Genomic DNA, 22,824 nt, shown 5'->3' with positions numbered 1-22,824 from the left:
TCTTATTATGAAATAACAATGCTTTGGACATACAGCAGCATGAAAATAAAACAAGGAAAGAGGTCATCTAAAAAACGTATGCCAAGATTACAGAAAAACGGGAATTATATCTAGCAGGAAAAAGGCTGAAGCAAAAGTTTGCTAACTGCAGAAGGGTTAACACTGGTAACATACTGTGGCAGACAAGTTTCTTTTTTAAAAAAATTTTTTGAGGCTTTTTTTTTTTTTTCCCCTTTAAATTAACCCTTTCCGGTCCATATGCCACTAAGCAGGTACCAACCTAGAAAAAAAAAATCATCCACTCAGCAATAGTGGCCCTTTCAAATTACCAGGAGGGTGGGGGTGGGCGGAGGGGGGCGGGGGGGGGGCGGGAGGAGAGGGGGGTGGGGGGAGGAAAGGGCGGGGGGGGGGGTGCGGGGAGGGGCATTTCTTGTCAATTCAAGTCAGGGCGGCCACGAACGTCCCGAATCTGTTGGAAATGTCGGAGTGCAGAGACCGCCAGGTGGGCACGGAGGCTCGGGCCTTGGTGTCACCCACGTCGTCTGTGCAGTGGACAGACAGGCACTGCAAGTGGTTGCCCGGCTGGGTGGCTGAGGCCTTATTTGCAGGGAGGTCATGGGCTGCAGAGAAAAAAGGAAGAAAGGTTAGGAGCTTGCTCTGCTCTGCAGGAGGCCCTAAGGAGGGGGGGGGGTGGAGTCGGAGAGACGTGCGTGGGAAGAGAGACACCGCCCACGCCCTCTTTTCATGCCTGAAGACCGTCCGAGGAGATCTAGAGATGTCTGGTTCAAATCCCCCTGAGGTTGCCTCTGACGTGGCTGGGAGACCTCCGCTAAGGGTAGGCCCCTGGCTGGGGGTTGGGTGTTTCCCTTCAGGAAATGGGAGAATGGGGCAGGGTTTGCCCATCTCTGACAGACTAGAGTTCCCAAAAGATTAAATGGATGTGGAATAAGTTGGGAAGGCTTCCTGGAGGAGGGGTATCTAAACTGGGCATTGAAGCATATGTAGGAGTTCGCCGGCTATACGGTCAAAAGGTGGAGGGGAGGACTGTCAGGGTCCAGAACACGGCTCATTCTCTTGTCATCCTCTGAACAGACACTCGCTAAGGGCCTACTACGTGCTGGGGACTTCCTGAAACAGCAGCAAACTGCTGAGACCCGTGTCCTTTGCCCACCCCAGCTGCTTCACGAAGGGACTTGCGGTGGTGCGGGTGAGGGAGTCGGTTCCTCCCCTACACCCTCAGCGAAAATCCCTTCAATTTCCTTCTCAGTCGCACAGCACCAGAAACACCACCGATCATATAGTGATGTCTGGGTTCGACAGACTTGAGGGGCAAGAGAGTCTGACAACCACTCATAACTTAGTATGAATGACACTCAGAGCACGAGCTGGGAGTTCTAAGGCAAGGAAGGAATGGAACAGTCGTTTCGGGGGCTGCTAACACGCTGGAATTGGGGGTGGGGGCCCAGCTCCGGCCGAGGGAGCACACCCAGATACTGAACTCCGTGACCGGCCCGCCCTCCTCGGCGTGCTGTTGCGCAGGCCCGGCCAGGGCCCTGTGCCAGGCAGGAGTTACCCCGCCCAGCCCGCCCTCCGGGATTAAGGGGGGGAGGCCTCCCCTGGGAGCCGAGCCACGGCCTGCAGAGAAAATCCTCCCAGAGAATGGGCCAGGCTGTGACTAAGTGAGCTCCCACCCTGGAGCCCCAGAGACACCCAGCTTAGGACCGGCATGCTGGGAGGAGCTGGGACTGGGGAGAAGGACTCTCTCCCTGGCTCATTCATCCAGTTAACAAGCCTTTACGGAGTCCCTACTATGTGCCAGGCATGGCACTAGCCTTGCGGATCAGGGAGGATTCGGATAAGGCAGACACCTCCCCTTCCTGGGGTGGACAGCGAGATCAGGAGACAGCCTCGGTGGAGTCACAGGCTGGGGCTTGAACCCCTAATCCCTGCCACATTCCCCGGCTCTCTCCGAGCCTCAGTTCCTCATCGCCCCCCAGGTGGGGGCAATGTCACCTCCCTCGGGCCTTATAAAGGCCTGGCGCACAGAGCACTCCCCAGACGGGGCTGTTGGGACTGCCATCCGTTTCTGGGGCGGCCAGGAGGTGAGGGGTCCTTGCAGCCTTCCAGAGGCCCCCAAGCCTCGTCCCCACCTTAGGACTAGCCACGTGGGCCTGCTCCTGCCCACGAGACTGGAGTCTTTGCTCCCCTTTCACAGAAGGGGGAGCTAAGCCAGAGGTTTCAAAGCTTGTTAGTGGTGGTGTCACTGCTGATGCTACACCCAGGGCCTCCTGGGGACAAGGTTCCCCACGAAGCTAGAGGCATCAGATTCAGGGTCCCCTAGCACACAGTGGGCCCCGGATTCCAGCCCCTACACCTCTGCTCTTGAGCCCAAGCTTGCCTTGCTCCCAGTGATGCCCTGCTCCCTGGTCCCCACAAAAGGGATTTTGATTGGGGGAGGGGAGCATCTGCCAGAGAGACAGAGAGAGAGAAAATTCTGAAGGGGCTTCCTCACTTCATTTCGCACACATCGTCTCAAGGAGCCAACAGAGCAGTTGCTTGGGCCCATTTTACAGACGGGAAACCGAGGCCCCCTGCCAAAGTTTGCACAGCCAGAGAAAGACGAGACCCAGGCCCAAGCCCTGCCGCCGGGCTCCCTTGCCCTGAGGCTGCAGGATGAAGGGCGCGAGATGAAGGAACGTTCTCCAAGTTCTGTGCTCAGACGCAGGAGGCCTGGGGGCCCTTCTGGAAGCGGGCTTTGCTGAGCGACGCTTCCAGACTGACCCAAACGGCCACATTTCCTAAAGACGCTTTATTGCCAAGTTATGGATGACTCCTAAACACGCCGTGTGCCGATTCTAGAAATAGCTGCTCCTCTTACTTGGGGAGGATTTAAGGAGGGAGTGTCAGGCATACAGCTGAACCTGTCCGTGTGTGATCTCATCCCGTCCCCCCCCTCCCCGCAAGCCCAGCAGCTGGGTGCCCCTTCTCCCCACCTGGGGGCTCAGAGTGGGGGAGGCCCTCGCCCAATGTCACAGAGCATGGGCCCACGATTCCCCAGCCTCTGCCTGGGACGAGCCAGAGAGTCTGATATCCACGGGGAATATTTTTAAGAGAGAATATTATTCTTCAGCTCCTGACAACCCCAAAGCATGACCAAACTCATCCTCCCTCCGGATTCATTCCAGCCGGGGGGACCCAACACGCCCTAGGTCTGCCGCTACCCCCACCCACCCACCCCCCCACCCCCCCCCCCCTCCGGCTGCGGATAAATCAGTCCCATGGAAGCGGCCTCAAGTCAGGGCCTGCCCCTACTCGAGAGAGGCCCTCACTCCCCGCTCCCCCGGGGGGCAGGCATGCGGCCCCCCAGGCCAGGACCCAGGGATACAACCACCCCTCGCTGAGCTCACAGGGTCAGGGGAGACCCTGCAGCTACTCAGCTCACCGCGGAAACTGACGTGGAGTGTCAAATTTTCCACTTGTTAGCTCTCGGCCTCCCCTGTCGGACTGTGGCTGCAAGGGGACAAGGTCTGTCTGTTTGCCACAGCGCCCCATGCACAGGAGGTGCTCTGTTGGGACCTGTAGGCCGTGATGTGAGCCTCATCCCTATTTGACAGATGGGAAGACTGAGGCCCCGGAGGGCATGGAACTGCCCCGGGGTCACCGGGGGCCAGGCCACCAGCTTGGACCAGCCCTCTCCTTTTAGTCCAGGATTCCCCAAGGGCTGGGCTGAGGTGGAATCCCAGATCCCCCATACCTGGGCAGCTGGCCCCATCTGCAGAGTCTCAGTGTCTCCATCTGTAACTTGGGGATGGTGATCCCTGGCAGGCCCATCTCAGAGCGGCTTGGGGAGACCATACAAGAAAAAGAGGGGATAACAGTGTGCATGTGGGGGTCAGTCCTTGAGGCATCAACTCAAAATGTGTCACCCTGAATGTGCCTCCCCCCTGTGCAGGCAGCACAGGGGCCAAGGGGAGGAGCTTTGGGGTCACGGGACCCGATGTCACGCCCGCCCAGCAAGAAAGGGCTGCGGGGCAGTTTTTAAGGACATTCCCCTCTTGGCCAGAACAGAGCACTTCAGTCCCCAATCCAGGGGCAGGGCCTGGAGCTGGCCACCCCCACCCCCCACCCGCCGGTCTTCCTTCACGCACAGAACAAATCCTGGCTGAGCTATCCCGCCCTTCCTCAGCTCCCCCTCCCTTAACAAACACAGCACTTGACTTGGTCTTTTTTGCCACCAACTTGGAATCACGGTATCGGGGTACCGGCTACCTCCGGCTCACCCCACTGTGAACATGAGACCGCGTCGGGTTTTGCCTTCTGTGCTTCTCCAGCCATGACAGGGGTCAGTAAATTCCACGAGGGGAAAGGCAGGACCCCGAGCCGGTGCGAAAGCAGCGAGCACACGAGTAACCCAAGTGATGCCATATTCCCTTACCGGGTTCGACAATGACCGCGCCTGCCGTTTGTGGAGCACAGGACTTCTGCGAACTTCACTTGAGCCCCCAGAACCTCAGCCCCAGAAAATGGGGGAAATAATAGGACTGGCCGCCACGGAGGCAGTTACGAGGATTAAAGGAAATGATCCATGTAAAAGGCTTAGCACGCGGCCTAGCACACAGCAAGCACACTCCCTGCCTGAGCGGGGAGACCCGCTGGGCCTGCCAGGACGGCCCGGGGACCCTTTGGCCTGGGTTGGAGGGAGGAGGGGAAAAGACATTTGTTTCCCTGGGGACACCTCGTTGTTGATTTCACTTCTGGGGAGGCCGCCCACACCCACGGAGGGGACTGACTGAGCTTTCTTTTTCAGAGTCCGCAAAACAGACCTTGCCACTGCCTTGCCCTGCACTCAGTATCCCCAGGGCTGGGTTCCAATTCGCACGAGGCACATGGCCCAGGGGTCATGAGCTTGGTGGGGGCAGCTGCCCGCCCCCGCCTCCCCGCCCCGAGGCAGGGCTTGGTGACACAGTACCACCTACCCCTCTGTCCTCGATCCCTCAGAAAGGGGACTTCTGCCTGGCCACCTCCTGCCCGGCCCCCCCCCCCACCGTTGCCGCCCTCCATACGGAAGGCCGGAGGTATCGGGGAGGGGGCTGTGGAGGTCAGGGTGGCCTCCCAACTAGCGCCCAGATCAAGGGCCCCCCGGGTGCTGATCCAGGGTGTGGCCTGAGCAAGGTGGTAATCTGTGCTGTAAAATGGGAACCAAGTTCACGGGCTTCTGGGAGGATTAATGGAGATAACACGGGTGAAGACTTGAGCACATGAGGAGCCTCCCCAAAAGGTTAGCTGCTCTCAGGATTATTACCCTCACTGTTCTTCAACAGCCCAGGGCCTTGCAGGCATCAGACCTAATACTGCCCATACGCCAGCAGGGGATACCGGCCACGGGACCGTCTCTTCATCTCCGTGGGCGCAGGGGCGGCGGGGGGGGGGGGGGGGTGTCTGCCCCACCCCCTGCCCACCAACGGGTGGGGGGACCGGGGTGCAATCCCAGGCGGAGCAGGCAAATTAGAATTCCGTGCGTATTTTTAACTCAAAGCTTATGTAAGGAGCAGTGTGGGCCCCAGCACACAATAGCAAATGACTCTCGCCCGACTCACCCTCGCCGGATTCCGACAAAGGGAAATGTATTTTGGTTTTTCCTTTATTTGGACCTGGCAGGGGGAGACACTGGCGTCTGACAGCTGCCACTCAGCTGGGGGGGGGGGGGGGGGGAGCTGGGCCCCTGGGCCTGGAAGCAGAAGCAGGCCGGGGAGCCACGGGGTTGGGCTACGTCCCATCGGCCCTTCTGTCCTGCAGCCTGGGAGTCCCGTGGGCCCCCAGACACATCTGTGATCCTCCTGGCTCCTGTTCCCCATCTCCAAGAGAGGCCCGGCTAGCTCTGGACATCGAACATCGCCTTTCACTCTTGCCCAGGCCCCAGAGTCCAGGCACCAGGGAGGGAAGAGGCTGCCTCCAAAATCCACCTGCTTCTCTCCTGCCCCCCTGCCTCCACCCCGGTCCAGGCCCCCACTGTCTCCCGCCTACGGTGGCCTTGTGCTGGCCCCCAAGCCCATTTCCCCCGCTGTGAGTCAGGTGACTTTCCTAAAGCATCAACCAGAGCAGGCCCCTCTCCTGCTTAAACCTTCCATGGCTCCCCAGGGCCCCCAAGATAAAGCTCCCAGCTCCGCATAACCTGGCCTGCTCCCCTCTTGGGCCTCCAGCCTCAGAGTCTCAACAAAGCCCTGATCCTTCCCACCTCCACAACCCTGCTCCTGACATTCCTTCTGCCTAGAACACCCTCTCCTCCTCACCCCTGATGACTCCCACCATCCACCTGGCTGTCAGCCTTTTGGCAACGTTTCTCTGACGTCCCTACTCTGAGGCATGTGACCCCTCTCCCTGCTCACAGATGGCACCTCTGTCCCCAGGTCCCCCAGTGGCAAGGATAGCACCAGTGACCCCCTAGCACTGATACATCTCACCCTGGCAGAGGGGGAGTCCTGGGTTCAGGGCCCCTCTGTAACACGCAGCCAAAGATGGAAAACATCATGGGGGGGTGGGGGTGGGGGTGGTTGGCTGACCTCGGGCAAATCACTGTCCCTCTCTGAGCCTCAGCTTCCTTCCCCGTGAAATGGGACAAGGACAGCACCCCACTCGCTACCCAGTCACACCAGGCTCTCCGGTGCCCGGCACGCGGCAGGTGCTCAGGTAACGGCCACCAGCTATCACAGCAGACAAAAGCCATGCAAGGGAGTATTGCCCGGGGTGGCCAAAGTCCCCTTTCTAAGGCAGCACTAAGGCCCATCTCCAAGAACCCGCCCCTGGGGATGTGGGGGACCCCTACCACCCAGCTGGAACCCTTCCGCAGAGCCCCACAACCCCAAAGCGGACCCCTCCTCGGCTGCCCATCCACAGTGCGTCCCCGGGCCGTGTCCCCTCCTCCGGGGAGGTACACAGGCTCCAGGAGACTCACCCACTTTGGGCTCAGAGCAGGAACAGCAAATCTAAACTGGATGCTGGGCTACACAAAGAGAGTCCATCCACAGAGCCACGAACCAAGCCGGAAAGTGGCAAACCCAAAGCCCCACACCAACCCTCCCCCACACTCGGCAGCTTTGGGGGAGTTGAGGCTCTGTGTGCGCTGAAGCCTAGATTCACATCCCACCCTCCATCTGAATCTCACCAGCTCCGTGACCTTGGGCCAGATCAACTTGCTGAGCCTCAGTTTCCCCATCTGTAGAAGGGGATGACAATCCCTCCTGTGCCTGGCCTAGGGGCCCTGAAGGCAGACACACCCACGAGGATCCCAGCTGTCCCTCTGGTCCCTGGCGCACAGTAGGCACCTGATAAGGATTTGTTACATATTTTATGCTTTGCTGTGTGACCTTGGGCAGGTCACTCTCCTCCTCTGGGCCTATTTGGGCCTCTCTAAGATGACTGATAGTAGACAGATATACAACCTACTTGACTCTTTTTATTCCTTTGGGGAAATGAGATTTTACATTCGACGTGGGCAGGAAGTATCCCCACGTGAGGGGCACTAAGATACTCAGCCTGAATAAGCCCCAGGAAACGGCACCCGCAACCTCAGGGATCAGGAACGGGGGGCTGGTGGCTGGAGGCCTGACTGACTCTCCATCCGGGCATCTGCCGGCACCCCTACCCTTTCTCTGCCCGCCCTTCAAGGACGGCTTCTGTGTCACTGTGACAAATGAGGAAAGGAAAAAGATGACCATGTCCCATGTCTCCAGTCCCATCAGCTCCAGGGATGTTAAGAGGGAGCACTGACCTCAGGCTCCCCGCGGGCCGGGCCTCGGCTCGTATCTCATCAGATGACGCCAACACCTGGGGAGAGAGGGCCCGACACCCCAGCTCATTTCACAGGGGAGGAAACGGACGTTCAGAGAGGGGACGTCGCTGACCCACGGTCACACAGCTAGCCAGTGGCCGAGCCTGGGTCACTCCCAGGTCTGTCTGATGCCAATGTGTGTGGGTGCATCAAAGTCACATGAAAAAGTAAAATGTCCCAGCCAAGGTGGCAGGTGTTACCTCCCCCCCAACCCCCGTCCCTCCTCTTTCCGTCTCCCTCTCAACACCCGCGAACTATTCTTTCTCACTCTCCCTTGTTCTCTGTCTCTCTCTGAGTCTCTGGTGCTCTCTCTCCCTCCCTCCCCTCTTCCCCGTCTTTCCCCGAAACCAACGCTCGCTTTTTGGGGAAGGATCCTAAGGCTCACAGATGGGATGAGAACGACCCGGGGTGACAGAGTAGCCAAGGACAAAACCCGAGGCCCCATCCGATGCTTTCTCCACGGACGCTGCCTGAGTTTCCACATCAGCCCCCTCTGATGGGGGCGACACGGAGCTTGCACGGGGGCTCCTGAGAGGTAGAAAGCGTCCCCCCACCAACGATAAGGAGGGACCCTGTGAGGCCCCACCTTCCCCGGCCCCACGAGGGTGAAGAAGGGGCTCACTCTGGCCCGCCAGGGCAACAGAGTCTGGTGCGAGGCTCGGCCAGGCCCCTGGAAGGCTTCGGAAATTAATTGGAGTTGACTTGGCTGAGGGCAGCTGTCATTTAGATTGAGAACTGGCTGAGGGCTCCACTGAGGCGAAGCAGCAAGGGCATCGTGGGGACCAGGCTGCTGAGCGCTGGGAATGGGGGGCGGGGGCTGAATGCGGGAGACCTTCTCCAGCCCTGGAGGAGGAGACGGGGTGGCATCGGAGGCCCAGACTCCCCGGGATGGACGGGGCAGGCCCCTCACCCCAGCCCGAGCCTCCGATCGGGCTCCCTCTCCTGGTGCCTCTGGACACACAGCCAGTGACCTGTGACAGATGCAGCCCCGTGCACCCCCGGGCCACTCCCGGCCTGTGTGCTGCAGAGACGTGACAGGCTGGGGAGGGGGGGGGGCTGCAGGCCGACCCCTGAGCCTGCCCCTTCCTTCTGACAGTGCCCACAGTGGCCCAGCAAGGGGGCCAGAGCAGGAAGACCACTCACGGCCCGCAGAGTCCAAAGCGCCAGGTTTCAGCCTCGGCCTTGGGGACGCGAGCTGCCCCCCCAGCCTGTGTTCTCATCCGTGAAATGGGGACGGAGGCAGTATTATTCTGAGAGAACCACCGGAAGGGTCCGGCGGGATCTCAAGCAGAGCAGTTAGCACCCTGCCAGGCACCAAGGACGCCGGGACAGACAGATGCTGCTATCGGCGTCTCTAGTAGGATTGTTAGGTTTGAGACACTCTCCAGCCCCGTCTCTGGCAGAGCGCTCCCAACCCTCTGTTTTCTCTCGCCCTCTCACTGGCAATTTGTTCCCCTTGGCACCGGAGCCACCCCTGGCCACCCCTGGACAACCTAGTGCTGGGTGGCCCTGGACAGGATGCCGCCCCTCTCCGGGCTCCCGCCTGCGCACCTGTGCCCTGGGAGCGACCCAGCGCCTGGGTAGACACCTCCCCGGAGCCCCCAGCACCCTGCCTGGCGTGCGGCGGGCCATTCAACAAATACACTAAACTAAACTAAAACAAATACACACACACGTTCCTGTTGAGGTAGAGCCTCGTCGCTTTCAGCCCCCGGAAGGAGAGGCCAGATTTAGCGACACCTCGGAATTTAAAACAGTTTTCAAAGTGCTGATGCTTTGGGTGGAGGCTCTCGGGGACACCTGCCCCGCCCCCCACCCGGGGCCTGCGGGAGCTCTGTGGTCCTCCCACGGTGGGGGGTGCTGTGTGTCCCGTAGTGTTTCTGCGTCCCCGAGGAAGGGCTCTGCACGGGGGTCAGTTGTGGAAGAGTCACGCGCTTTGCAGACAGGGGCTTGGGTTCAAATCCCAACCCTGCCAACCGTCAGGCTGGGGGACCCTGCATCAGCTCCTCGACCTGAGTCTCCACTTCCTCACCTGAAAAAATGTGTCCGGTCATTCCTGCCTTGCCGACAGGGGCAACGGGCTGGTACCCAGGTGCCTGGTACCCACAGGACCCTCGATGTCCCGTTCCCATCATCATTCTCCAAACCTGAGGCTTCCTCGGGCAGCCTGGAAGAGGGGGCCCTCGAGACAGCAATAACAGGAGGGCGATGGGCCAAAGCATCACTACTGAACAGTTGTGCCCAGCTGTATGTGGGGCACGGGACTCGGAGAAGTGATCCCAGCACAGAGCTCCCAGCACCCCCACCCAGAGTTCTCAGACTGATGGAGAGTTACTCCACAGACACGTAAGTGCAAAACAGAGCGTTGTCGCTCCCACAGCAAAAGGCTGGCCTGTGTCATCGACGCAGGGCACAGGTGGGGGTATCTGGGAAGAATTCACAGAGGAAAGGGCATACAGGGGGCTTACGAATGAACATAAAGCTTCGCAGCAAGAGAAGCAAGAGGTACGCCCCAGGCCAGCACCGTCACTGGAAAGAACAAGAGGCCAGCTCAGGGGCCCCGATTCAAGGCGTGGGGGACAGGGAGGAGGAGAAATCTGCAAAGTTGAAATGAAGTCAGTCACAGGGGACCCTGGACGCCCCAGGAAGTAGCTCTGTTCCTGAGAGCAGAAGGGAGCCAAAGTAGGCTTGTGAGCCGGAGAGGGGCGTTGGGAATCTGTCAAAACGAGTAAGAAGCTTCCACCTCATCCATTCCAGCCTTAGCATGGGACACCTGACTTAGAAACACATTCCACTGGGGACAGGGTCCTTTGTGTTCCACCACTCTCAACAAGAGGGGGGTCCGATCCCAACCCCGAGAGAATGGTACTCTGGGAGAGCTCTGGTCTAACTGCACGGGCCGTTCCTCCCCAGCAGCTTCTGAGTCAGACACCTATAACCCGGGTCCCCAAGAACCCCAGTTCAGTCTTGCCATGTCTCAGCTGATGACCTCTGCAAGGGACTCCGCTCCACCTCTCTGTGCCTCTACCTCCCTTCCACACGATGGATGTGAACATCGTGCCCTGTGCATTTACATAAACGAATTCTCTCTGAGGACACTGATGGGGAAACCGAGGCACAAAAGACACACATCCCGGGTTATCCAATGGTAAGCAGAAGCATCGAGGGGAAGTCCCTTGATCTCTCTGCATCTGAGTTTCCCCATGTGTGAAATGAGACCACACACCTACCGGGCAGAGCAGCTGGGAGAATGAATACAATAACATTAACAATAACAGACAAGAATTACAGTTAATACCTGTCACAACTTCATCCCTCACCATAACCCTAGAGGACGGCTTCTATTCTCCCAACCCCTTTTTCACAGGTGAAGGACCTGCCAGGGTCAGCAACCTACAGCCCATGGATCAAGTCCGGCCGGCCCACTGTCTGACTTTATCAATAAAGTTTTATTGGTACACGGTCACGCTCAAACACTTACATTTAGTCCATGGCTGTTTCATGCTACAAGGGCAGATTTGAGTAGTTGTGACAGAGACTCTATAACCCATCAACCTAAAATATTCACTCTCAGGCCCTCTACAGTGAAAGTTGGCTGACCCTGAACCTGAGGCTTATAGAGATGACGTCACTTATCTATGTAAGTTCACACAAGTAGGAAGGAGCAACCAGGCACCCAGTAGGCACTCAATACATGCTTCCTAGAAACATGTTTATATGTGAACAATGCTGCTAATCTGTGAAGACCCTTAAGGAATCAGAAATGTCCTCCTTGTTCACTGTGTCCATGGTATTCCTTCTCGGGCCACCTCCCTCCTCCCTGCCTTCTTATTTAAAAGTCAGTAGGGGCACCTGGGTGGCTCAGTCGTTTCAGAGTCCGACTTCGGCTCAGGTCACGATCTCACGGTTTGTGGGTTTGAGCCCCGCGTCGGGCTCTGTGCTGACAGCTCAGAGACTGGAGCCTGCTTCAGATCCTGTGTCTCCCTCTCTCTCTGACCCTCCCCCGTTCATGCTCTGTCTCTCTCTGTCTCAAAAATAAATAAATGTTAAAAAAATAATAATTAATTAAAAAATAAATAAAAGTCAGTAAATCATTCAAATATTGGCCAGGGGTACTGGAGGGTCGGGGTTGTTATTTTTAAAAAATCGTTCCAGGGGCACCTGGGTGGCTCAATCGGTTGAGCGTCCAACTTTAGGTCAGGTCACAATCTCATTCTTCGTGAGTTCGAGCCCTGCATCAGGTTCTGTGCTGTCAGCACAGAGCCTGCTTTGGATCCCTCTGACTCCTCTCTCTCTCTCTGCATCTCCCCTTCTCGCTCTCCTTCTCTCAAAATTAAATAAACATTAAAAAAAATCATTCCAGAATGTGTCTATGACGCAGCCAAAGAGAAACGTGGGCCCTCCAAGGCAGAGTGAGTCAGCCACATCAGGCCAGGGGAGACGGGTGGCCACCCCCCAGAAGGAGGTTGTCACAGCTCAGTCTCCCCTCGTGGAAGGACAGGGACGGGCTGGGCACAAGCGGGGCCGAGGGGACACCGGTGGACAGAGCACAGGCCCTATGGCAGGCTCTGGGGTCTTCTCACTGGCTCATCTCGTTTATTCCCTCAGCGATCCTATCGGAGCCAAGGTCACACAGCGAGAAAGCGAAGCTTAGGAATCCAAACCCAGGACCGTATTGTCTTACCCACCCGTGGCATCTGCCTGGCCTGGGGGAGAGAGACGGGTGGAACCAGGGAAGCTGGTCTGGGCTTGGGGGGAGCCGGTCGGTCACTCCCAGCAAAACAAGAGGGAACAGAGCCTCTGGATCACCGGTGGCAGGCACAGACATCCTGAGCTCCCGTGTTCCGGGGGATCTGGCAAGTCGGGCCTACACTTTAGAGGGGAGGTGTGCCTGCCACCCCAGCTTGCGTTCCCTCCTCCCCCTGCTGCAGGAAACCGGGGCCCAGCTCTGCCAGAAGCTGGCTGTGTGACTTCAAATGCATCACTCACCCTCTCTGGGCCGCCGTTCCCTTTTGTAAGTGGCAGGAGTCCCTACGGCCAGGCCTGTGATTCTGTGACCTAAAGAGGCCATCCAAGTAGGTACTGCCACCCCAAATTCTGCTGTGGACTGACGGGAAAGGCTGGCTAAGCTGTACCTCGAGGACGGAGAGGGGACGGCTCCGCCCTTTGTGTGCCCAGTGGGGCCTGCAATGCCCGGAGTGAGTCTCTGGGGTTGACCTGGGAGGAAGGTAGGGTATGGATTCTGCGGGGAAGGCGGGGGCCACCACATTCCTTCCATGGCAGAGGTCATACCCCCTTGTCCCTGTGGTTTTCCGAAAAGACTGGGCTAGCCGTGCTGTAAATTGGAGAAACTGAGGCCGGAGAGGAGCAGAAGTGTGAATAGATCAGAGGACTCCTGCCTGCTTGCCCAAGCCAGCACTCAGTCCTCTCTTCATCCGGAAGGTCTGACAGTGGAGTTTGCAGTATGCTGTCACCAAGTGGTGGCAACACTACGCATGCCTGCTCTCCCCTCTTTCTGGACCACTACGGTCACTTCTCCCTTCATCTAAGTCAACCCTTCTGTCTCCTCCTTCCTCAGGTAGCTCTTTCCAAGACCCTCAGGGGACTCCCAAGTGCACTGTATTATAACACCCGGTGCTAACCCTGACCTCTCATAATTGTCCTACCCTCTACCTCAACCCCTAGAACACGAGTTCCATGAAATCAGAGCCTGGTCTCCCTTAATCACCACTGTGGCCCATGGTAGACCCTCAACCAGTTTGTGCTGACCCATCAATTCCTAGGAGCAGGCATAAACCCTAAAGGATCAGTGAAATAAGGAAGCTGAAACTACATCGCCTGGGCCTCCAGACAGACCTGCATAAGAACTTTTCAAGGCTTCCTGGTGCCAATGAAGCAAGCCTTCATTAGAAGACTTTCCCACTGACCCCCACCCCAAAATTTACTGAGAGGGGCCACATCCCCTCACAGACTTATTATCCAGCAATGGGGGAATTACATCCACTTCCTTCCAAGTCTGGAGGCTACAATTCGCCCAATTTATTTTAGACCCTGCTCGTGCATGGGGAAGCCACAAAATGCAAATGCCTTTTGAACGGAAAGAAAAACTCGGTGGGGAGAGGCAGGGGTCCGCTGACAAATGCCAGAAATTCCCTCCACCTTAGAACCACTACCCAGGAAGACCCCTTTCCCAACCAACACCCCCACCCAGCCCACCGTGATCTTAGGCACCCCTCTTGCCTGCTGGCCCTGAGCCCCTGAACCCAGTCAGACAACCTCTGAGATGAGTATTCACGCGGACACCGGGCAAGGGAATCCGTTGAATAACCTCCAACATTCCCACCATCTCTGTGTTCCCTTCTTCCTCAGGGAAGGAGACCAGATTCCAGACACTCGTTCTAGAAGTTCCATGTCCATCCCTGCATCGAGACCTCCCACCAACCTACAGAAGGAGGGCCTGCTACTCCTTCTTAAAGGAGGCGGAAACAGGTGCACAGAAGCGAGATGACCCGCCCAACACCACACAGCAAGGGAGCAACTGAGACAGGATGAAGTCAAGTCCTTTCCCCAAGGCTCGGGTACTTGCACAGTAAGCCAGAAAGACAGAGGAGAAGAGGGAGCAAAAAGAAGGGAGAGAGGAGAAGGAAAGAAAAAAAAGAAGATTCCCTCTCTCCTAAAGGGCTGTCACCCTCCCTTCCCTCCCGGTCCGCCCACTGTAAGTCTGGAAGCACCTGCCACTTTCTCGGGAGTGAGAAGAAGCTAGCATGCCATCCGATGAGGGCATCTGATCCAGGCCAGGCCCCGCCCACTGCAGGGTCTGAGCCCTGGAGAACCAGGCCTCTAGGGAGGGAAGCGGGACAATAGGGAAAAGCCTCTGCCCTCAGGTGCGTGGGTCACCCACCTGAGCGAAACTCTTGCAGAGGGAGGTTTCCAGTTGCCATGGGGGGGGGGGGGTGCAGGGGGCAGGGCATCTGTTGCTAAGCAACAGGCTTGCACCAACAACCTACCCAGAGATCATGACATGCTTGGGTTATAACAAGTCCCTGATCTTGGGGGCCCCTATGACATAGCTCAGGAGCTCTGTGCATCTGAAACTGGGCTGTCCACGCTCTGGAAAACCGTGTGGATGATTCTCAAAAAATTAAAAATAGATCTACCCTATGACCCAGCAATAGCACTGCTAGGAATTTACCCAAGGGATACAGGAGTGCTGATGCCTAGGGGCACTTGTACCCCAATGTTTATAGCAGCACTTTCAACAATGGCCAAATTATGGAAAGAGCCTAAATGTCCATCAACTGATGAATGGATAAAGATGATGTGGTTTATATATACAATGGAAAACTACTTGGCAATGAGAAAGAATGAAATCCGGCCATTTGTAGCAATGTGGATGAAACTGGAGGGTATTATGCTAGGTGAAATAAGTCAGGCAGAGACAGATACCATGTATTTTCACTCATATGTGGATCCTGAGAACCTTAACAGAAGACCATGGGGGAAGGGAAGGGGAAAAAATAGTTACAAACAGAGAGGGAGGGAGGCAAACCATAAGAGACTCTTAAATACAGAGAACAAACGAAGGGTTGGTGGGGGTTATGGGGGAGAGGGGGAAATGGGTGATGGGCATTGAGGAGGGCACCTGTTGGGATGAGCTCTGGGTGTTGTATGTAAGCGATGAACCACGGGAATCTACCCCCAAAACCCAGAGCATACTGTACATGCTGTATGTTAGCCAATTTGACAATAAATTATATTTTTAAAATAAATAAATAAATAAAATAAAATAAAATAATAAAACTGGGCTGTCCAACACGGCAGCCACTAGTTTCATGTGGCCTTTTAAATTTAAAAATCAATTCCTCGGGGTGCCTAGGTGACTCAGTCGGTTAAGCATCCGACTTCGGCTCAGGTCACGATCTCACGGTCCGTGAGTTCGAGCCCCACATCAGGCTCTGTGCTGACAGCTCAGAGCCTGGAGCCTGCTTCAGATTCTGTGTTTCCCTCTCTGCCCCTCCCCAACTCTGCCCCTCCCCAACTCATTGTCTCTCTCTCTCTCTCTCTCTCTCAAATAAATAAACATGAAAAAAATTAAAAACATAAAATAAAAATCAATTCCTGATTCATAACTAACCACGCTGCTAGTATTCAACAACCATCTGTGGCCGGTGGTCACTGTCCCTGACAGCACAGGCAGAGGACCTCTCCATCATCGTGGAAAGTTCTATTGGACGGCACTGGTCTAGAATTATCATCTACGAGGTCCCAGTCTCTGTCAACTGGTTTTCTTACAAAAGGCAAGCTCCATCGTTTTTCCAATAGAAGTTTGTATAGACGGAGGTAAACGGGGGGGGCTGGGATAATCCTTTTCCCGGATTATCAACCACTAGGGACTCCCACCAAAACATATTTCCTCTTGAGCCCAAAGCAGAGCACGGCCCGCTGACCGCCCACAGCTACTCCCTTCCGTGGAGCCCAGACACAGCCTCAGAGTCTTTCTCAACGCAGTGTTCGAGGCAGCCAGAACGAATCGATCCGGATTAGCAGGCGATATTCAGTCTAGAAATCTGACTGACCTTGTGCAGTCCCAGGAAGGGAGACACTGAGGCCCAGGGAAATACAGCTCTGGACGGCTGAAGTTCACACCCTCAAAAAGTGCCTGGATGTGCAGTGACGGAAAACAAAAAAAAGGTAGCAATAATGACAGTGATGCCTCTGGGCTGATCACCTGCTCCGCGGCCAGCGCCGAGCCTCCATTTACACTGGTGCAATCCTGTATTGTCATGACAACCTATAACGTATGCATTATGATCTCTCCATTTTCCAGATGATGAGTGAAGAGAGATGGAGAGATCCAAGGGGACCCACCCAAGGTCACACATTCGCTAACGGGGAGCCCTCCCAGGCAGGCCCTGGGCCAAGCGGAGAACGAGGGATGCTCTCAGCACCCCCCCCCCCCGCTTTTCCCCGGCTTTGTGACCTTGGACAAGGCACTTTCACTCTCTGGGTCTAGTCTCCCTGCCACGGGGGTAATAGGTCTTGCCTCGGTCAAAGAACTCAAAAATACATGCAGATGTTGTATCCACAGTAAAAAGGAATGATTATCAGCCAGACTTTACAGTCCAAACCTGTTTTTAGCTTACGCTTAAATCTACCGTCAAAGGGATTTCGAGTCCAGAAAACGGTAAGACCAACCGGTTCCATTTCTTGAGCAGCTTCTCTGTGCCACATGCCATGACTGCTTTCGCGTGACAAGAGCAAGGTTAGGTAGAAATGAGAGACCGAGCGGCCGGCACAGCCACAAGCCCTTCACATCCGACCCCTCACAGAAAAAGTTTGCTGACCCCTGCGCCAACTCATCGAGGGGGCAAAACTACCCCCGTTTTACAAATGAAACACCGAGGCTCGCGACGAAGGGAGGTGATTTGTCCAAAGTCCCACGGCTGGGCAGAAACTGCGGAAGTCTGGATTCCATTTCTGGAGGTCGACCCGCAGGGATCTTCCAGGAAAAGCGGGTCGAGACACGTGCCAGGCCACCTGCTGGAAGCACCAAGCCCAGCGGTACTCGCTGAGGCTCCTCAGACATAAAGGAAGGGCGGGGGAGAGGGGGCACACGCAGCCTCTCAGCCAGGGCCGCCCACCGCCCCACGCCCTCTCAGCCTTGGCCTCGGGGAGAGCTCACCACTCCACGGGCAGCTCACGCCCAGCCGCCAACAGGCCCGGCGCCTGGCCCGGTGGGCACCAGCTCGGCCTGTTTTATCCCACTGCCTCGTCGCCTCTCAGTAGAGAAATCGCCCAAGACTAATTGCAAGTAATATTTAATTTTATCAGGGATAATTACATGAAATTAATTCAGCTTCTACCTGGAAGCACTTTGTTACCGTTCGCTTTCCCAAGTAGCTGGGGTGAGAAAAAGGAGGCAGGCAGGCAGGCAGGCAGGCAGGATGAGGGAGAGACAGGGCCCCGACATACGCGCGGAGCAGGCAACGGGCAAGGTAATCAGGCGATGACGTAAGTGAGCGCCAACTGTATGCACGTGGGAAACGCTCCGCGGCACGGCAGTCACGCAACCCCAGGACAACCCTGCAGGCGGGCATGACGGGCCCACCCCCCGACCGCCACTGCTTTGCAGAAGACGCCACGGGGTCCCAAAGGATCCCGGGCAGAGATCTGCGCGCCATCGGGGAGAGATTCCTGCTTGGAATCGCCTGCATTCCTGCTCGGCCGCTTCCTGGGGGCATGACCCTGCACAGGCCAGCTCGCCTCTTGGGCCCAAGTTTCCTCATCTGTCAGATGGGTGAACTGCCACAGTGGTTTCCAGGAGTCGACGAAGTAGCCCAGACGACAGCAAGCGCTCCACGGAGGCAACCGCGACTACCATCATCGTCATCAAGAAATGCTGCTTCCGAGCTGGGGCCTCCTGTCTCCACGGAACCCCGTCTGAGCCAGGGGTGGGGGAGGATCGGAAGAAGAATTTGGGGAAGGCCTGGCTTTCTCAGCCTCCCCGAGGAGACCCCACACACAGAACCTCCGAGCCAAGAAGTACAGATGAGGCCCCCAACAGGCCGAGAAACCCAGGCTGCTCCTCCCCAGGCTCTAGCTCTCCACCCGGCCCTCCAGGAGCCCCATTTGGGGGCACAGGCTCCCCCGGGGCACCAAGAAGAAAAGGGGGCCCCTCTCTCACAGCTGCTGTGGTTGCCAGCCTCCCAGAGGTCTGGGGGTGGGGGGGTGGCGGTCTGGAGCCGCTCTGAAAGGCCGCGGGCGCCGGGGGTTCATTTAGCTGTTTTCGGGTGGCTCCGATGAGTTCATTTTACCCCAGCAGAATATTAAACAGCTCCTGGGGAAACAGATGCTGGGCTTCGGTTTCAGAGGGAGGGAGGATGGGAGGCCACAGGCCGGCAAGGGGAGAATTCAAGTTCCCCTTCAGGCAGCTCCAAAGACCTTTCTAGGCTCGGTTCAGCCTGAGCCGTTGCCACGGTGACTGGTGACCAGGGACCAAATGCATGGCATCAGTGGGAGCCCAGGCTGGCACCCCCAAATACCTCACGTCACCTAGTCCTCACAGCCCCCGCCACGAGGCGAGAAATGTGCTATGCCCATTTTATAGAGGAGAAAACCGAGGCACAGAGTAGCAACCTGACTCACTCAAGGCCACACAGCAAAACGGCTGCGCTGAGATTCAAACATCACCTTGGTCCTCTGATCTCTCCCCACCCCCACGGCACCCTCTTGGAAACAGACGCCGAGCAAACGGTCTCGGGGCAGACCCGAAGCTTCCAAGTGTCCCGTGTGTTCAGATTTCCCTCCACTCGGCAGAGACATGATCCCACTTTCTATCATTCTAATAATAATCTCTGACGTCTGAACAGCTTTGTTGGAGGCTACAGAAACATCTGGGCATGTCGTTTCCTCTAAGCTTCGCTGAGATTTACCCATTCCAGGCAGGGAAACTGAGGCCTGGCCAGCAGAGTGGATCCCAGAGCCACTGCCCAGTTAAGGGCAAAGGCATGACGCAAATCCCCCTCTGCTCCCCCTGCAGATTCAAGGTCCGGACCCCTTCCCCTCGTGGACGGAGGAAGCTGGCATGCCCTCCCACCTCCAGAGCACAGAGAGGTGGGGTGACTTCCCCGGGGCCACACGGCCTAGGCTCTGAAGTCAGCCCCTTGCATACCCCCCGACCCCGCTCCCAGCTCTCACCGGCTCCCACCGGAAACCCTCACACTCCTGGCTATCCACACAGGTGCCAAGGGGTTTCTTTGGGAGTTTGTGGTTGCCTATAGTTTTTCCACCCCCCGCATTCAGGGTAATTAGGGGATTACAAATCAATAACAAGTTAATATGCACCAAGTCTTGCCAGCTGTGAGCAGTCGGGTTACGGGCATGAGTGAATGTAGTAGCCACAGAACCCCGAGGTGGATGCTGCCATCGTGCCCTCTTCACAGATGACAAAACCGAGGCTCGAAGAGAGTATTTGTGGCCATTACCATATGGACCTCATGTGCTGGGAGCAGCTCTGCCAGGTGCTGACCTAAGCCGCTGACCTGACCCCATATCACCCTGACACCGCCTCAGCCACACGCGCATTCTCCTGAGCCCCATTTTACAGACCATCTATGTGACCCTTGCCCTCGGATAACTCCACAGACGATGGAGACCTTTGGTCACCAGGCACGAACTCTGTACTATTTCCATGGACTAGTGGGGCGGGGGGGGGGGGGGAGGGGCAGCTTGGCCTGGTGGGCGGAAAGATGGGGGTGCAGCTCCAGCTTTGCCACCTGCCAGCCACACCCACCCCTGCACCTCACTCACCTCATCTGTAAAATGGGTCCACAGAAGCAGCTGCTTCACAGGGGCGTGAGGATGCCATGGGTGACTCAGAGAAGGCTCTGGCACAGGCTGGCCTCTCAAGGAATCCAAACGCCACCTCTGAGTCAGTCCCGTCCTCCTACTGGGCCCCAGAGAGCTCTAGGGATCAGGGTTCAGAAGAAGGGCCCTAGTCCCATCCCTGCCTGGTACCAAATGGGAGACTCAGCACGTCACCACGGCCTCCAGGGCCTCGGTTCCCCCCCCCCCCCCCCGCCAACACTCTAAAAACTGGAGCCTCCTGACTCTAGCGAAGACAGCAGGAAGAAGCACCCATACCCACAGGCAGGGGCTGGGCTCCAAAGGGTTAAGCTCGGCTCCGATTTCTCCCAAATGGCAAAGACAGAAGCTAAAAACCGCTGCCCTGCTCCCTGCTGCCTGAAGCCTGACCCCTGACATTTCCACTCCCAGCCGCACTTGCATTTAAAAAAAGGGAAGGAAGAAAATTTAACCATCCACACAGACAAACAGGTTGGGTGGTGGTAGGGGTGGGGGGTGGCAAGGAAAGACTGGGGTGGGTGGGGGGGGCTGCAGATTTCCTTTCGTAGAGTCCAGTTCACCGCCCCCCCCCCGCCCCCGCCAAAAAAATTTTTTTTTTTTTTTTTAAAGAAAGACCTAGAAGGGAGGCAGAGAGGGGAGAACAGAATAAAAAAGGTGGCAGACAAATTCTCCGGAATCACAGGGCACCACTAAATTTTCTGATTAATTAACCCTGAAAGGGGCCTCTCTCCCAGTCCTTCCTGGGGGAGGTTCTGGCTGGCGGAGCCCTGTTTGCGGAGCAAGCAAGCCTCTTTGGGGGGTGGGGGGGATTCACTCAGGGGTCCCGGGGGGGTGGGGTGCTCAATCCCCTCTCGAGGCCTCGCTGTAGTTAAAGCCAAAGATGATAAGGAATTTATCAAACGAGATTTACACAGGGAAACCCTAATTAAGAGGTTAGTCTCCAGTTTAATTGCCTTCAAACCTAGGCAGGCAGGCCCAGACAGATGGATTTTCAGTCTGACCTCATTAAAATATAATAATAACCAAATAGAATACAGAGCAGAATCCCAAGTCCACAACGTGGCTAACAAGTAGGGGAGTGGGGCTCGGGGGGCAGGGGGGGTGGGAAGGGCCAGGGGCCTGGCCTGACCCAGAATCCCCTCACGCTCACATCCCCGGGGCTGGCCTCAGACCCCTGAGCTGGCCGGCATTGCCTCACCCACTCCTCTTTTGAGATCTGGTGATTCTGGACTCTTGGCCCTCGAGGCCTTTTCTCCTCCGGCCCCTGCCCCCCTTGAGGCTGGCACGCTGGAATATAAATTGGAAGCATGCATGCCCCCCCCAACCCCAGGTGGATGCTACATACCAGACAAAAACGACTGCAGGCCTGGTCATCTGGGGTTAAGAATGGTTTTTGTTTTTGGCAGGGAATGTGGAGGAACCCAAAGGAACTGGCCAGGACATTGTTCCAGGAATGAAAGGGAGAGGGTTGAAAAAAGGGGTGGTGGGGGTTGGGAGACAGAGCAAACACCTGGGGAACCACAGCTGGGGATATTTTTCTGTCCCCCAGGGACTGGAGGGCAAAGAGTCTTTGTGCCGGTTTTTAAAATGCAAGGAAGGGGGGCGCCTGGGTGGCTCAGTTGGCTCAGGTCACGATCTCAGGGGATCTCAGGGTTCGAGCCCCTGGTCCGGCTCGCTGCTGTCGGCCCAGAGCTGGCTTCCCGTCCTCTGTCTCCCTCTCTCTCTGTCCCTCCCCCACCCCACCCTGGGCAGATAGGAGTTTACTTCCTACCCACACTCTTCTCCACCCCACTTTTGTTTGATTGAACCGTAAATTAATGCTTGAGGCCGAAAACTCGAGCAGACGAGCTTGCTCAGCGTCACGTGGAGAGGAAACCCCAGCAAGATGAAAAGTCCTCCAGGTTTACACGGTTTTTCTGTCCCTAGTCGGCGACCCAGGCCGACGACAACGTAGCAGGTTCCTGGCGGCCAGGCACGGTCTGTAAGGGCTACTCACGGTATGTCTCCTAACAGCCCATGGAAACACGTCACTGTCCGCCTACAGAGTCAAAATGTGATTAATACTCTTTACATTCTTTGTTAGCGTTGCTGCCGTAATTGCTAGAAAAGTTTCTAAGGTTAGCAAGGGACTGGTTTTCTAAGCCCTGCACTAACAGGGAACCTACGAAGTGGGTGCGTGGGACCAGGGTACTTGCAAACTCCAAGGGGCTCCGGGAAAGTGCACGATTCCTATCACGGATCCGTTTTCTCACTGCCTTGTGTTCTAAAACCCCCAGCCGTCTGGGGAATCCTTGCCCAACACAGCGGCCACCATCTCCACCCGTCACGGCACCTAGGATCACCTTCCCAGACCCTGCAAACTGCTCTCTGCCTGCTGGAAACTGAGTCGCCTGGTAAAGGGACACCCCCCCCCCACCTACTTCCTGCAGCGTGTTGCCCTTTCCCCTTGAAGGCTCCCGATTCCTCCTGCCGGTTGGGGGGGGGGGGCGGGTGCAAGGCCCATCTTTATGTCAGAATTTAGTGACCTCTAGGATGTGCCGAATGCTGGGTAAATTCATTAACTCCTGTAATCCTCACTAAGACCCTGTTTAACCCAAAAAAACAGATGAGGACACGGAGGCCCAGGGCGGTGA

General features: G+C 56.7%; 1 protein-coding gene across 1 annotated transcript in view; it reads right to left on the bottom strand.

The window, feature by feature from the left end:
- Nucleotides 1-419: 419 nt before the first annotated feature.
- The window catches only part of MN1 (MN1 proto-oncogene, transcriptional regulator), a 44,793-nt gene continuing 22,388 nt past the window's right edge, over nt 420-22,824 (bottom strand). Inside the window, exon 3 of the mRNA XM_042962937.1 lies at nt 420-620. Coding sequence (XP_042818871.1) covers nt 439-620 — 182 coding nt within the window. The 3' untranslated portion in view covers nt 420-438. The remainder of the gene's footprint in view (nt 621-22,824) is intronic.

The sequence above is a fragment of the Panthera tigris genome, chromosome D3 (assembly GCF_018350195.1).
Source record: "Panthera tigris isolate Pti1 chromosome D3, P.tigris_Pti1_mat1.1, whole genome shotgun sequence".
In the NCBI taxonomy this organism is placed as follows: Eukaryota; Metazoa; Chordata; class Mammalia; order Carnivora; family Felidae; genus Panthera; species Panthera tigris.
This window is presented reverse-complemented; position numbering and strand designations above follow the sequence as displayed.